This window comes from Mus caroli, unplaced genomic scaffold (genome assembly GCF_978045245.1).
Source record: "Mus caroli unplaced genomic scaffold, Mus_caroli_1 scaffold_13, whole genome shotgun sequence".
NCBI classification, from domain to species: Eukaryota; Metazoa; Chordata; class Mammalia; order Rodentia; family Muridae; genus Mus; species Mus caroli.
The window spans coordinates 119,390,673-119,406,639 of record NW_028227268.1 but is presented as its reverse complement, the minus strand read 5'-3'; the positions used below and the strand labels follow the sequence as shown (position 1 = coordinate 119,406,639).

General features: G+C 49.1%; 1 protein-coding gene across 1 annotated transcript; it reads left to right on the top strand.

Moving 5' to 3' along the window:
* The first annotated feature begins 1,467 nt into the window (after positions 1-1,467).
* On the top strand, positions 1,468-15,715 carry LOC110304895 (SEC14-like protein 3). The gene is made up of 12 exons (XM_021176555.2): positions 1,468-1,624; positions 2,794-2,869; positions 3,116-3,159; positions 3,296-3,355; positions 4,623-4,811; positions 7,770-7,865; positions 8,595-8,655; positions 9,934-10,020; positions 12,358-12,464; positions 12,785-12,924; positions 13,011-13,180; positions 14,064-15,715. Exons 1-12 carry the CDS (start codon positions 1,571-1,573, stop codon positions 14,183-14,185), a joined length of 1,206 nt encoding a protein of 401 aa, XP_021032214.1. The 5' UTR covers positions 1,468-1,570; the 3' UTR covers positions 14,186-15,715.
* The last annotated feature ends 252 nt before the right edge of the window (positions 15,716-15,967 follow it).

Genomic DNA, 15,967 nt, shown 5'->3' with positions numbered 1-15,967 from the left:
CCAGCAGGCAGCATCTGGAATGTTCCACATCCACCTCTGGAAAGAACCCTGAGAACATTCAGAAAAGAAGCCCGGATTGCCTCAAAACTGACCATCTAGGATGCTCTACGTTAGGGAGACTGGACCTGGGACAGTCTTGGGCAAAGTGGCTTAGGCTAGCCTAACTATGTTAACTAAAGCTAGCTCAGGATAGCTTTCTGTCTTTGGACTTATATCCCCCTGCCTCAGCCTCCCAAGTGCTGAGATTATAGGCACATGTTGAGTTGGAGTCTTTCATAGAGACAGTAATTGACAGTTTGGTATTTCCTTTACCAGTGCTTCTCAGAATGGGAAGAAAAGTGTCCCCCATCAGTGTACAACCCTGGGCAGTCAGTCCTCTCATCCATGGAAGGAGGAAGAGCAGGCAGCCTCTGTTAGAAATGACAGACCCAGGGAACACCAGGCTGAAAGATTTTACAAGAAAATCCAAAGCAGTCAGTCCTGGGCCTCAGGCCCATCTGGTGTTAGAATGTGGAAAGTGAAGGACACAGGAACCTTCTGAGCTTCCCTAAGTGCCTGCCATGGAAGACCCACCAGCTTCTCCACACCTCGGTGGATGCCTCTTGCCTGTCATATATGAAAATCCCCCAAAGACATCCTTGCCCATAAGACCACTCAAATTCCTGCCCCACCTAAACTCTCAGAGCTAATGGAAGTCGTGCATAACCAGAAGCCCCATAGAAAGGTTCTGGGAAGACATCAGGAGCAAGATGCCTGGCCTTTCCCGATATTCAAGTGCATAGGACCAACTCTTTGCAATGGGATCTGAAAGACATCCGGAAAGGTAGCACCAGCCCTGTGGAAAAGACCAACCTTCACCAAGGTCCTTTGAGCTCCAACTTCTGTCTCAGCTAGCTTTCCCCCCCCCCCCTCCTTTCTACAGTACCAGGAGTTGAACAGAATTCCCACTGAATAGGTCCACGAGGCAAGCTCTCTCTGAACTGCATCCCATCACACAGCCTGTCTGCCTCTTGACTATGTGTACTTGCTACAACTGAAGGGTATGAACTTCTTCCAACTCCTAATATGGCTCAGGGGCTGGTCAGCGGGCCAGGCATTAGACTTCCATTCTGCAGGAGCCAGCGGAGACTTTTGGGACATCCTTTGTTAGGAAGACAAGGATACTGAAGCTTAGGGATCTCTCTACCCCTCAGGAGTAGAGCTCATCTTTCACCCATGGAAGATGACGCATCTTCCACAGATACACGGAACTCTCCCTTCTCTGGGTCACTGGAGGCTAGAGAGCTCTGAGAAGGGCTCCCAGGGAAGGCCAGTGCCTCCTTTGCAGCTGCTGCATCTGGCAGAGGCCCTCTGGGCCTGCCATTTCCTCCAGACCTGTCCCAGAGCCAAACACGGGCCCTCACTTAATCTCAGTTATGTAATGTGCAATCTAAAGAGTTGTCCCAGGGGAGGCGCCTGAGCCACACCCAGGACTGGGGGGAAAAAGGCTCCAGCTGGGTCTGGGCAGACAGGTGAGGCTGAGCTCCTGCCTTCAGTAGTCACTCACTGCTCCTCAGTGTCAGTCAGCACCATGAGTGGCCGAGTTGGAGACCTGAGCCCCAAGCAGGCAGAGACCCTGGCCAAGGTGAGAGATTCCCCCAACCCTGTGCGATCTCAGGGGAAACGTCTGAGGGATGGGGTGGAAAGGATGGCCAGGACCTGCCTCCATCTGTTGATTCTGCATGTCCTTGACATATCACCTCCAAAGGGGGTTTCATCCTCCACAGTGACATCAGTCCTGACCAGAACGGTGTTAAGGGGAAAGCTGCACTCTGGCGTCGTGTGGGTGACATGTGCAGAAGTGGGCTCACACTCACACAGGAGCCAGACCCGACAACTTTACCTGGCAGTTGTCCCCACTACCTCCTCCCTCCCTGCCCACTGGGTAGGAGCTGGAGGATGCAGCCCTCTGCCCTCGGATGGAATCTTTTTCCCTGGGACTCTGAAAAGAATGCTAATCTGTAAGAGCCAGATGAGAGAAACAGAATAGAGTGTTTGGTGCCCGCAGCTGAAGGGAACAAGGACCCTTGATCATGAACCCTGCTCTTCCTTCCTTCCTTCCTTCCTTCCTTCCTTCCTTCCTTCCTTCCTTCCTTCCTTCCTTCCTTCCTTCCTTCCTTCCCTCCCTCCCTCCCTCCCTCCCTCCCTCCTTCTTTCCTCCTCCTCCTCCTCTCCCTCTCCCTCTCCCTCTCCCTCTCTCTCTCTCTCTCTCTCTCTCTCTCTCTCTCTCTCTCTCAGAACCATGTTTTTGTAAAGAATAGGAAGATTTAGCAAATGTACCAAGTGAACCAGGGAAACCTCCAGTATCCTGTCTACTCACCTATTTATGGATTTTTCCTTCCACTCACCCTTCTCTCTAACCTTCTTTTCACCTGCCCATCTTTCCTTCTTTCTACATTCATCCATGCATGCATGCATCCATCCACCCATTCATCCACCCATCCATCCACCCACCCACCCATCCCCATCCACCCATCCATCCATCCATCCACCCACCCACCCATCAATTGATTGATCCTTCATTTTTCTCTCCACCCATCCAATTGTTCTTCCTTCCATTCTGACTTTGTTCACACACCATTTTCCACCTCCCCATCTGAGCTGCAGCCCAGCTCTCCTATCCATCCATTATCCCATACTTCTCTCAAGCTGAGTCAGACTGAGAGACAGGGGAAGGAGAGGTGGATGGCAAACATTTGAGTTGGAAGGTAAAGGCTCAGTGTGAGAAACATTAACAGGAATATTTCTTTTCAGTTCCGAGAAAATGTCCAGGATGTGCTGCCTGCCCTGCCAAACCCTGATGATTATTTTCTTCTTCGCTGGCTCCGAGGTGAGGAAAGAGGTGGTGGGTGGGGTTGAAGATGGGGGACAGCAAGAGGACCTGGGTCTCCACAGCTCTGTAACAATCCATGGCTCTCAGGCTCTCAGAATCTGAAGGCAACAGCTTAAGTTTCACAAGTCTAAGGAAGGGGAGAAAGAAGCAGAGTCCGACCAAGCCCCCAGGGCCCTCCGTTGCTCTCACTAGAGGCAGGTAAGGCAGTCTTGTCCTAACTTTCTTTGCCTCTTCTTCCCTCAGCTAGGAACTTTGACCTACAGAAATCGGAGGCCATGCTCCGCAAGGTAAATACCATCCTGGAGATTTGGAGAAAGTATTCAAATGGGGGGAGGGAACAATCAGTGCCTCATACCCCAAACTCCATGTCCTGTTCAGCGTGATGGGCGCTTCACAGGGCCTAACCACCCTTTTCATCTGCAGTACATGGAGTTTCGGAAGACTATGGACATCGATCACATCCTTGACTGGCAGCCCCCAGAGGTGAGCCACACACCCCCAAACACCCCAGTCTCAATTTACATATCACCCAAGAAGTTGCTGGTCACTGGAGACCAGGAAGGAAAAACAACAAGCAGAGGTGATGCCCTTAGAAGCCATTAGTCCCATGAAGCCTTTTCTGTAAGAATAAGAAATAATTCCTGTGTCAAGAGTTCCAGCAGCCAGGCAGTGGTGGTGCATGCCTTTAATCCCAGCAGTTGGGAGGCAGAGGCAGGCAGATTTCTGAGTTCTAGGCCAGCCTGGTCTACAGAGTGACTTCCGGGACAGCCAGGGCTACACAGAGAAACCCTGTCTCAAAACAAAACAAAACAAAACAAAACAAACAAAAAGAGTTCCAGCATTGGCCAGGTGATGGTGACAGACACCCTCAATCCAAGCACTTGGGAGGCAGTGGCAGGCATATCTCTGAGTTCAAGGCCAACCTGGTCTATAGAACGAGTTCTAGGATAGCCTAGGCTACACAGAGAAACCTTATCTTGATAAACTAAAGTATTTTAAAACTCCCTGTATGAGTTTATTTAATCATCTGAACACTATAAGGCAGGTGTTATCATCCCTTTTGTCCAGTAAAAATATTCTAGCAATTGCCCAAAGTCCCACAGTCCCATTGTGAGTCTGGAGTTTGAACTTAGGCCTGTCTGGCCTCCCAAACTTGTATCTGGGCCACTATAACCTGTAAGTCCCTCTATGCTCCAACCCCAGAGTTTCAAAGTGTCCTGTCCAGGTGAAAAGCAACCGCTGGACAAGGGTCCACCACTGGTAAGGGTAGGACCAACACTGGGGTCACAGTAACATGATAATCATAGCTGTGGGCAGTATGTCATCGTTGCCAGCACTGTCTTGGAAGGCAAGCATCTGAACCATCCTATGCAAGAGGAGGTGGGATGGAGCTCCGTCACTTGCACAAGGACATGGAGCATGGCAACAGCAGTGCATCTATTTAAGTTATACCTACTGGCTTTCAGAATGACATTATCCATTACTAAACCAGTCACAAAAGACATTGCAGGCAGGACCAATGTGCCCTGAAGCCTGAATCCAGGCCTGGCTGATACTGGGCCTTTTGTATTCACAGCTGTGAACAAGGCCCTCCCTTGCAAGAGCCTCAGTCTTTTCACTTGGGACCAGGCAAGCCAATGTTTTATCCCATGACAGGAAATATAGAGACTTGGGTATGATAAGTTAGTCAGATCTGGGGACTCCTAGGGAGGTGTGTGATTCCAAGGGTCATGTATCTTTCTATGCCCAGGTGATCCAGAAGTACATGCCTGGAGGCCTGTGTGGCTATGACCGTGATGGCTGTCCTGTGTGGTATGACATCATTGGGCCACTGGACCCCAAAGGGCTGCTTTTCTCAGTCACCAAGCAGGACCTGTTGAAGACCAAGATGAGGGACTGTGAACGTATCCTGCACGAGTGTGACCTGCAGACAGAGCGGGTGAGGGTCTGACTCGGTGGGGTGAGTGACTAGAGGTAGGAGAGACTGCCATGGCCCATGGTCCCAAGAACACATCCATGTTCTCTCTACCATGGTCAGAGGGGTCTCTGGTCAAAAGCCCCCACTGCTTATCAGCTGTGTGACCTCAGAAAGTTCCTTACTTCTCTGAGCCTGTCTTCTCCCTGTTGACAGGGTAGTCTTCACTGAGTAAAGAGATGACAAGATAATCCTCAGCTGTTATGGGGTTACATCCTAATAAACCATCCTAAGTTTAAAAAAAAATACCATTAGTTGGAGATACACTTAGAACACATAACCCACTCAGCATCATAGCTTAGCCTAGCCGGCCTCACATATGCACAGAGTACTTTACTAGTCTACAGCTGGACACTGGAAGACAGCATCCTCATGAAGATCACTAGCCCAGAAAAAAATTAAAATTCAACATTAAGTCTAAGGGTTTATGTGAACGTATGTTGCTTCACACCATCATAAAGTTTAAAAAAATCATTAAGTCCAACTATTGTCAGTGAAAGGATGGATAGATGGATGATGAGAGGTGGATGATGGGTAGAAGGATGATGGATGATGGGTAGATGGATGATGGGTAGAAGGATGATGGATGATGGGTAGATGGATGATGGGTAGATGGATGATGGGTAGATGGATGATGAGAGGTGGATGATGGGTAGATGGATGATGGGTAGATGGATGAAGGGTAGGTAGATCATGGATAGATGGATGAAGGGTAGGTGGATGATGGGTAGATGGATGGTGGGTAGATGGATGATGGGTAGGTGGATGAAGGGTAGGTGGATGATGGGTAGGTGGATGGTGGGTAGATGGATGGTGGGTAGGTGGATGAAGGGTAGGTGGATGATGGGTAGATGGATGGTGGGTAGATGGATGAAGGGTAGATGGATGGTGGGTAGATGGATGAAGGGTAGGTGGATGATGGGTAGATGGATGGTGGGTAGATGGATGAAGGGTAGGTGGATGATGGGTAGATGGATGGTGGGTAGATGGATGAAGGGTAGGTGGATGATGGGTAGATGGATGAAGGGTAGATGGATGGTGGGTAGATGGATGAAGGGTAGGTGGATGATGGGTAGATGGATGATGGGTAGATGGATGGTGGGTAGATGGATGAAGGGTAGATGGATGGTGGGTAGATGGATGAAGGGTAGGTGGATGATGGGTAGATGGATGATGGGTAGATGGATGGTGGGTAGATGGATGAAGGGTAGATGGATGGTGGGTAGATGGATGAAGGGTAGGTGGATGATGGGTAGATGGATGAAGGGTAGGTGGATGATGGGTAGATGGATGAAGGGTAGGTGGATGATGGGTAGATGGATGGTGGGTAGATGGATGATGGGTAGATGGATGGTGGGTAGATGGATGATGGGTAGGTGGATGATGGGTAGGTGGATGATGGGTAGGTGGATGGTGGGTAGATGGATGGTGGGTAGATGGATGATGGGTAGATGGATGAAGGGTAGGTGGATGGTGGGTAGATGGATGGTGGGTAGATGGATGAAGGGTAGGTGGATGATGGGTAGGTGGATGATGGGTAGATGGATGGTGGGTAGATGGATGATGGGTAGATGGATGAAGGGTAGGTGGATGATGGGTAGATGGATGAAGGGTAGGTGGATGATGGGTAGATGGATGAAGGGTAGGTGGATGATGGGTAGGTGGATGATGGGTAGGTGGATGGTGGGTAGATGGATGATGGGTAGGTGGATGATGGGTAGGTGGATGATGGGTAGGTGGATGGTGGGTAGATGGATGGTGGGTAGATGGATGGTGGGTAGATGGATGAAGGGTAGGTGGATGATGGGTAGATGGATGATGGGTAGATGGATGGTGGGTAGATGGATGAAGGGTAGATGGATGGTGGGTAGATGGATGAAGGGTAGGTGGATGATGGGTAGATGGATGAAGGGTAGGTGGATGATGGGTAGATGGATGAAGGGTAGGTGGATGATGGGTAGATGGATGGTGGGTAGATGGATGATGGGTAGATGGATGGTGGGTAGATGGATGATGGGTAGGTGGATGATGGGTAGGTGGATGATGGGTAGGTGGATGGTGGGTAGATGGATGGTGGGTAGATGGATGATGGGTAGATGGATGAAGGGTAGGTGGATGGTGGGTAGATGGATGGTGGGTAGATGGATGATGGGTAGATGGATGATGGGTAGGTGGATGATGGGTAGGTGGATGATGGGTAGATGGATGGTGGGTAGATGGATGGTGGGTAGGTGAATGGTGGGTAGATGGATGGTGGGTAGGTGGATGGTGGGTAGATGTATGGTGGGTAGATGGATGGTGGGTAGATGGATGGTGGGTAGGTGGATGATGGGTAGGTGGATGATGGGTAGGTGGATGGTGGGTAGATGGATGGTGGGTAGATGGATGGTGGGTAGATGGATGGTGGGTAGATGGATGATGGGTAGGTGGATGGTGGGTAGATGGATGGTGGGTAGATGGATGGTGGGTAGATGGATGGTGGGTAGGTGGGTGATGGGTAGATGGATGGTGGGTAGATGGATGGTGGGTAGATGGATGGTGGGTAGGTGGATGGTGGGTAGGTGGATGATGGGTAGATGGATGAAGGGTAGATGGATGAAGGGTAGGTGGATGATGGGTAGATGGATGGTAGGTGGATGGTGGGTAGGTGGATGATGGGTAGATGGATGAAGGGTAGATGGATGAAGGGTAGGTGGATGATGGGTAGATGGATGATGGGTAGATGGATGGTGGGTAGGTGGATGGTGGGTGGGTGGATGGGGGATGATGGGTAGATGAATGAGTGTGGAGATGTATTTGTTCTTGTCCACTTGCTACTCTGGGGATGGAGTGGAGGGTCGGAAGCATCCTGAAGAGTACTTGAGTTGCCAATTCCCAAGCCTATGCTTGACCCTGGGCATTGCTCCTTGCTCGTCCTCACAGCTGGGGAGGAAGATTGAAACCATTGTGATGATATTTGACTGTGAAGGTCTGGGACTGAAGCACTTCTGGAAGCCTCTGGTGGAAGTATACCAGGAGGTGAGGAGGCCCAGGGGTGGACACACTCACACACATGCATGCATACACACATATGTACATGCACATACGTGCACATGCATACAAGTTCACACCACATACACATACAACACACACATACACATGCACACACATGCACACACTCTCACACACACACACACAAACACACATGCACACACTTGGGTGACCAGCTTGGCCTGCTTTGCCCTTACAGTTCACTTAAAGCACAAATTAATAAAAGGTGGTTTCCTTCTTAGCCCCACCCTGAAAAGAAACCTTAATAAGTCTCCTGGAAAAAGCACAAGAGAGCACAGAGCCTGTTTCCACAAACAGTTCCAGCCCTGTCAGTCCCTTGTTCTGAGCTCTGGGCAAGTTATCTCCTGTCTGTCATCCCTACCCACCCTACACCCTCCATGCTACCATGCTTCTGCTTCCTCCACTCCAGCCTGGGGACAATTAGACCCAGGAGTGAGTCTGTAAAGCACATTCACAGAGCTGGGCAGAGTCTGAAGCCTGGCACACTGCAGTCACCATGGTTACCATCTGTTGTCAGAGTGGCTGTGTGGTTACTATGGACATTTGTTTCTAACCGTCTGAGGTGGATGCTGTCCCTCAGAGGCCAATGGAGGTGATATCTAAAAGGGTATTTCCTCTAAAACCTCCAGACAGGATACAGCAAAGGAGGGGGAGTGGAGAAGGTGTGGGCTCTGAGGGGCTCTCTTGCTTCCACAGTTCTTTGGCCTCCTTGAAGAGAATTACCCAGAGACCCTGAAATTCATGCTCATTGTAAAAGGTAAGCGAGGCGTGGCTCCCCATCCTGAGGCCTCTGCGCCCCTATCTTTCATGATGCTTGTCCTGGGGCAAACCATCTGGTGTCTGGCACAGAGGAAGGGCTCAGGAACTGCTAACATCTAGTTTCACTCCAAGAGAGGCAGCTCTAAACTCAGCCCCCCGCCCCCCACCCCCCAAAACGTCTCTTCACTTCCCTATGGCCATCTTTCTTTCCTTGGGTTGTCTGTGGCCCTAAGCTGCCCAGGCTGACCTTGAACTTACTCTGAAGCCCACATAAACTTGGCACTTGCAATGTTCCTGCCTCAGCCTTCAGAGTGTATGGAATTACAGAGCTATACAACTATTTATTCTCTTTTTCTTTCTTTTCTATTTTTAGGGGCACTATTTTGTTTTTGTTTGTTGATTGTTTATTTGTTGAGACAGGGTCTTACTATGTAGCTCTGGATACCCTAAAACTTACTATATAAACCAGGCTGGCCTCAAACTCACAGAGATCTACCTCCCCATCCCTCCCAAGTCCTGGGTCTGAAGGCATGTACCACCATACCCAGCTCATCCTGCTTTTCTGAGCAAGGTATCTTCTCCTTGAAGGCCTCTGAGCCTATGCCTGTGGTTCATGTCCCTGGCCTGGCACAATTCTGGGGGCTCACTAATCATTCAAGTTGCTGTTGCTCAGGTACGTAGGTTGGTAGAAATGTGGCTTGTTTGGTAGTTGGTTAACTCATTGCTTGGCTGACAGTTTGTCTGAGTAGCTAAGTAACTGGGGATGGGTTGAAGGATTGACTCGGATGGCTGACTGGCTTTCAGCTTGGTTGGTTGTCTGGCTAGCATTTCGATGGCTGGCATCTTGGCTGGCTGGCTGGTTTGTTCTGCAGCTGGATTTGCATGGTCAGCTGGTTATTTGGAGATTGACTCTTTGTCTGAATGGTTTGTAGCTGGATAGAGGAATGGATTAGCTACTTGGTTGGTGGCTGATTAATTTTCTGTCTGGCCAACTTGTTAAGTTTGGTGAATCATTAAATTGTTTGTTAGCAGGCTACCTAGTTTTTTGGCACTTGGCTGGATGTTGGTAGACTGGTTAGCTTATTGATTGGCTGATGAGGAGGCTGATGACTGGCTCACTTGTGCAGTGGGTAGGTGACTGATAGATGGCTAGTTAGTTGGCTGTTTCTTGGGTGTGGGTCTGAGGTGACCAGGTTCATTATGACTTCTGTATCACTGGCTCTGTCCATTGTGGAAATGTGGCCCAGTGGCTTGATCTCTCCCTGTATCTTTCCAGCCACGAAACTGTTCCCTGTGGGCTACAATCTCATGAAGCCATTCCTGAGTGAGGACACACGAAGGAAGATCGTAGTGTTGGGAAGTAGTAAGTCCTTCCAGAGCCCTGCTCCCAGGCTTCACACCGAGGCTGTAGAGTAAGGCTGGTCCATCCCCAGACTTCACACCTAACCTGTATAGTAAGGCTGATCCATCCCCAGGCTTCACACCTAACCTGTAGAGTAAGGCTGGTCCATCCCCAGACTTCACACCTAACCTGTAGAGTAAGGCTGGTCCATCCCCAGGCTTCACACCTAACCTGTAGAGTAAGGCTGGTCCATCCCCAGGCTTCACACCTAACCTGTAGAGTAAGGCTGGTCCATCCCCAGGCTTCACACCTAACCTGTAGAGTAAGGCTGGTCCATCCCCAGGCTTCACACCTAGGCTGTAGAGTAAGGCTGATCCAACATCCCTTCCAGTGCTCAGCACATTGCCTGCAGCCATAGGCTCCTTCTCCATCTCATTACATAGAATGGAGACACTTCCTAAGCCCCATTCCCTGCCTTGGCCTCGGGGTGAGAAGCAAGGCCTCCCTGTCCCCTCACGTTTCAGCTCCACTGCTTCTCAACCTCGGCTTTTTGTGCCCTGGCTTTCTTCCTGCACTTGCAAACCCATTGCTTTTAATGGCAACTCTGACTGAAGAATGCCGTCTCAGGTGATCCTCTGACCTACATGCACATGCACAGATGTATGTTTGTGTTGCATGCACATGTGCACCTGCACATAAGCCATATGGACAATATAATTTGGTTTTATAAAACCAAATGTACTGGGCTAGAATGATGGCTCGGCTGCCACCAAGGTCGATGACCTGGGTGTCCCCAGAGCCCACACAGTACGAGGAAAAAATTGACACCCACAAGTTATCCTCTGACCTCCCACATGTATGTTGTGATCTGTGATTACCCCACAGACCATAAATTAATTTTAAACATAACAAAATGAAACATATATATTAAACATAGATTTTTAGAAGGAAATACAAACAGAATAAATCATTTTAAAGGTATTATTTGTATTTTCCTATTTTCTCAATTTTGCATAAGTAAAAAGTGATAAGAAAAATGTACTTTTAATTTCTCTTTTTGTTTTGCATTTTAAGATGCAGTGGCCTCAATCTCATCATCCTCCTGCTTCAGTCTCTTGAGTGCTGAAACTACTATCATTGTATGCCATTTCCCTGACAAGAGTTGTTTTTAAAAGTGGTAAAGTGGGTTGTGGGTATCTCAGTCACCAGGCATTTACCCAGAACATGTGAGGCCCTGAGATCCATCCATGGCAGTGTAAGATAGATAGATAGGTAGATATGCAGATAGATAGATAGATAGATAGATAGATAGATAGATAGATAGATAGATAGATAGACAAACAGATACGATAAGATGAAGAAAACTAATTCTCTCTCTCTCTCTTTTTCGAGATAGGGTTTCTCTGTATATCCCTGGCTGTCCTGGAACTCACTCTGTAGACCAGGCTGTCCTCAAACTCAGAAATCCGCCTGCCTCTGCCTCCCAAGTGCTGGGATTAAAGGCGTGTGCCACCATGATCGGCAAGAAAACGAATTCTCAAACCCCATCAGTGAGCCAGTACTTGGAGGACAACCATCCCTCAAGCGGAGCATTCAGTTCCTCTAACTGTGGAGGAAAATCTTGAAACAGTGGCTGGGGTCTTATGTTCCTCACTTACTCTTCCTTCCCAACACCCCAGCTCCTACCTCTACCCATTTCCACTAAGAATAAGAGCTTGGTGGGTGAGAAAGCAGCCTGGCTGTGGGGAGGCACCAAATCCTGGAGCAATATGGACCCAAGTCCTTTGTTCCTCTGAGGCCAACAAGGCTCAGTAATTTGGCCCTAGTGTTCCAGGCACGGTGCTGTTTCCCACTTCCCACTGGAGGGAAGGACAATGCCACTGCCATAGGATTAATTAAGGTTAGCCGCAGGGCTAGGACCACAGCAATCCCCCAGCACTCAGGACCCATAGAGGCTCACATTATACCTCACAGTTGTGATGGTGAAAGAGGCAGGTAATTCTCTAGACAGAGCTGCTCCCACCACAAGATCTGACTGAGTAATCTCAACAGGTCCTGAGTTCATGGTGCTTTCAAGTCCCCTTGAGACATTCAAGCAACTCTTAGTTTTACACTCATGACTTGGAGACCTTCAAGGATGTCCAAACCCATCAGCCAAGGCCAAACATATTTCCATAGCAACTGCATGCTAGGAATACCATTTCCTACAGCCTGAGGTCTAGGTGACTTAGGAGTTCTCCCTGGCAGTCTAACTCCCTCAGTGTTTAGAGACACACGTTCAGGGTGTCCTGGTGGGTATAGGAGGCTGTCTGGTCCCTTCCAGATGTGATAACCATCATTGAATCTTCCTCCTCCCAGACAGCTGGAAGGAAGGCTTGCTGAAACTCATCAGTCCTGAGGAACTGCCTGCCCATTTTGGGGGGACTCTGACTGACCCAGATGGGAACCCCAAATGTTTAACCAAGGTACGCAGAGCCTGGGGCCAGGAAGGGATTGGAGGAGTATAGCTGGGTTCCTTTCCTACCCACCTATTCATTTTACAAACATCTCAAAATAGACCGCTGGGTATAGAGACCGAGTGTTGAACTAGGTGTGTCCAGGTTATCGGGACTTGATAATGAGAAGATGCGCAGAGAAAAATGAAATGGAGTTTTTGATTTGGAATTAAGCTGAAAGAGGCTTCCAGAAGATGTGATAGCCCTCTGAGAGCCAAGAAAAGGTTTGGGGAAGGGGAGTGAGAATCTTCCCAATAGCAAAAAACGTGTGTCTCCACAATCTATTATAGATCAACTACGGTGGGGAGATCCCCAAGTCCATGTATGTGCGAGACCAGGTGAAGACCCAGTATGAGCACTCAGTGCAGATTAGCCGTGGCTCCTCACATCAGGTGGAGTATGAGATCCTGTTTCCAGGCTGTGTCCTCAGGTAGGAACAAATGGCCGCTCCTCCCACAGCAGGGCTCTGGCCCCTCAGGAGCCCATCACACTGAGCAGCAACCTGTCCTCTTCCAGGTGGCAGTTCTCATCTGACGGTGCAGACATTGGCTTTGGAGTTTTCCTCAAGACCAAGATGGGGGAGAGGCAGAAGGCTGGAGAGATGGTGGAGGTGCTAACCAGCCAGCGCTACAATGCCCACATGGTGCCCGAGGATGGGAGCCTCACCTGCGCAGAGGCTGGTGTCTGTAAGTCCACCCGAGCGCTGACTCTGGAGACAGGAACCACCTTCACAGGTTTAAAGGATTAACATGGGCAGTGGCCCCTTTCCCTAGACACACAGTCCAGGTTAAAACCCTCACTCATTCTCAAGTCATATTCATGAACACTTACTGTGTGCCAACAGTCAGACACAACAAGTCAGACACATGAACACTTACTGTGTGCCAACAGTCAGACACATGGACTCCAAAGAACTGAGGATGCTTGGATCACAGGACACAGGCATGGGACAATAGGGCAGGTGGCACTTTTCTCATGAGGTCGAGAGAAGTAAGCCAACTTACATGCAGCCTCAACGCTGAATGTCATATGACCCCATGACAGTCTGAATGTAGTTGCACAAATGCAAAACTGTACCCAATCTTGGAAGGACCATTGTTGGGGTCACCCATTGTCTGAGGATTAAAACCATTACCTCAGGCTTTGCCCAGCACCTACTTTGTCCAAGAGGACCAGGAAGCTTCTGCTGCTCTCAGTATAGGCTTCATTATGTGAGCATCCAGGTGTGAATGCACCTGAATTAACATCCATTGTTCTTGTATCTGTTGACGTAACTATAGCCAGGCTGGGTGATTGTCAAGAAGAGGTAGAGAGATCCCAGCACTTGGGAGGCAGAGGCAGGCGGATTTCTGAGTTCGAGGCCAGCCTGGTCTACAAAGTGAGTGCCAGGACAGCCAGGGCTACACAGAGAAACCCTGTCTCGAAAAAAAACAAAAAAAAAAAAAAAAAAGAAGAGGTAAAGAGTTTCTGTTTACAGGTCCTGCTCAGGGCAACAGGTCCCATGGGGAGGTAAAGGACCAGCTCGGCGAGCACAGCCAGTAGGAACTCACCTTTCCATCTGTCTCCTAGATGTCCTGCGCTTTGACAACACCTATAGCTTCGTCCACGCCAAGAAGGTCAGCTTCACGGTTGAAGTGCTTCTCCCAGACGAGGGCATGCAGAAGTACGATGAGGAGCTCACCCCTGTCTAGGTGGATCCCCAACTTCTCAGAGACCCCAACCCTCTGTTTTCTCTCTTCTCTCCTTTTATTCCTAAATTGATCATTAGTCCGGCTTACTCTGTGACAGCAGTGAGCAGAGAGAGGTTGCCCGGAAGAGATTTATCTGCTGTAATCAAAACCTAAAGTTATGAAAGGTTGGAGGTATAAAGATTGCAAAAGAGAAAGAACCACGAAGGGAAGACAGGAGATGGGTGTCCTTGGGGCCCAAGAAAAGGAAAATGACTCTACTTGGCCTCATCTCTCCTAAGACGTTTGCACTTGAGTCCCTCCCCGTGAGCTGTGAGCATCTTGGGCTGAGATTATCAGAATCCTTTTTATTTCCATTCACTGTATAGTAGATGCTTACTGTATTTCTGTAAGTTAGACAGAGGACCAGAAGGCAGGGAGCACGAGGCTCACAGAAATTGTAAGAGAGACCAGGAAGCAGATTTCAGCACCCCGGACAGCGCCGCCCTTGCTGAAGACCCGTGCCATCCAATCTAAGTGGTTTCCTTTTGGGAGTCTCAGACACAAAAGCTCTATACCTCTGGCAGGAGGTGCCAGCTTCTGATTTTGCCTAACCCAGGGGCACATTATTCTCATAATCACTTCCTTCCTTTTGAACTCACGGCTCATATTTTAAGCCTTTTAAAGAACTTCCCCGGGGCTGGAGAGAGGTCCTGAGTTCAATTCCACATGGTGGCTCACAACCATCTGTGATGGAATCTGATGCCTCCTGGTTGCAGGTGTACATGTAGACAGAGCACAAAAATAAATCTTTAAAAAAAAAAAGTTTAAAAAAAAAAGGAATTTCCCCCAAAGCAAAGAAAGTCAATACCACCTCTCAGTGCTGCTAGGTAAACAACAACAAAACAATAATGGCTACTGTTTGCTGAGGATTGTCACTGTTCCAAGAGCTTTACAAGGTTGGCTCATGCCATCCTCACACCACCACAATACACTTTATCAGAGCCACTTCATGAGTGAAGAAACCAAGCTCAGAGGCTAAGTAGCCACTCGGGGACATATAGTCTTAAGCAGCAGGTCTAGGACCTGAGGGCTTTGTTCTTTATTTAGTCAGAAGGCATTGCTCTAAATTGCTCCATAATGGCCCCTCATATGATCCTGCTCTGACAAGAAGATATGGAGTGCTTTCATTGCCCTGCATCTTTAAGTAGAGTTATTGGATACTCCCCATCCCTCTAAGCCCTTTTTATAAATAGAAGAAATAATCCCCCAAATTGGGCAGCCCAGCTAGTGGAGACCCACAACGTGTGAGGAGGTTGTTCAAGAAGCCTCACAGAGAAGCCGGGCTGTGGTGGCACACGCCTTTAGTCCCAGCACTAGGGAGGTAGAGGCAGGCAGATTTCTGAGTTCGAAGCCAGCCTGGTCTGGTTCCTCTCCTGAGTTCCAGGACAGCCAGGGCTATACAGAGAAACCCTGTCTCGAAAGAAGAAGAAGAAGAAGAAGAAGAAGAAGAAGAAGAAGAAGAAGAAGAAGAAGAAGAAGAAGAAGAAGAAGCCTCCCAGAGGGCTGGAAGGGCTTGTGCCCCTTGTCCTGTCCTCTGCTCACGCAGATATGAGAATGATCACCTGATGCTCTCCATGCCCCTGGAGACCTGGGACAAGGCAGACAGGACCAGGGTTCTAGCTTCTTTCTCAACCTCCTGACCCATGCTAGGTGCACAGACATTGGCTTGAGCCCCAGCCCCTGACACAACTCTTGCCAAGAGATGAGTAATTAGTCCATAGAATGAAAGGAGGCCAGAACCCG

What these genes read in the sequence shown, in the direction of transcription:
- LOC110304895 (XM_021176555.2), top strand. Translation starts at nt 1,571, where the DNA reads ATGAGTGGCCGAGTTGGAGACCTGAGCCCCAAGCAGGCAGAGACCCTG. An exon ending in AGGCAGAGACCCTGGCCAAG is followed by an intron (nt 1,625 to 2,793) that starts GTGAGAGATTCC and finishes ATTTCTTTTCAG; the next exon opens with TTCCGAGAAAATGTCCAGGA. An exon ending in CGGAGGCCATGCTCCGCAAG is followed by an intron (nt 3,160 to 3,295) that starts GTAAATACCATC and finishes TTTCATCTGCAG; the next exon opens with TACATGGAGTTTCGGAAGAC.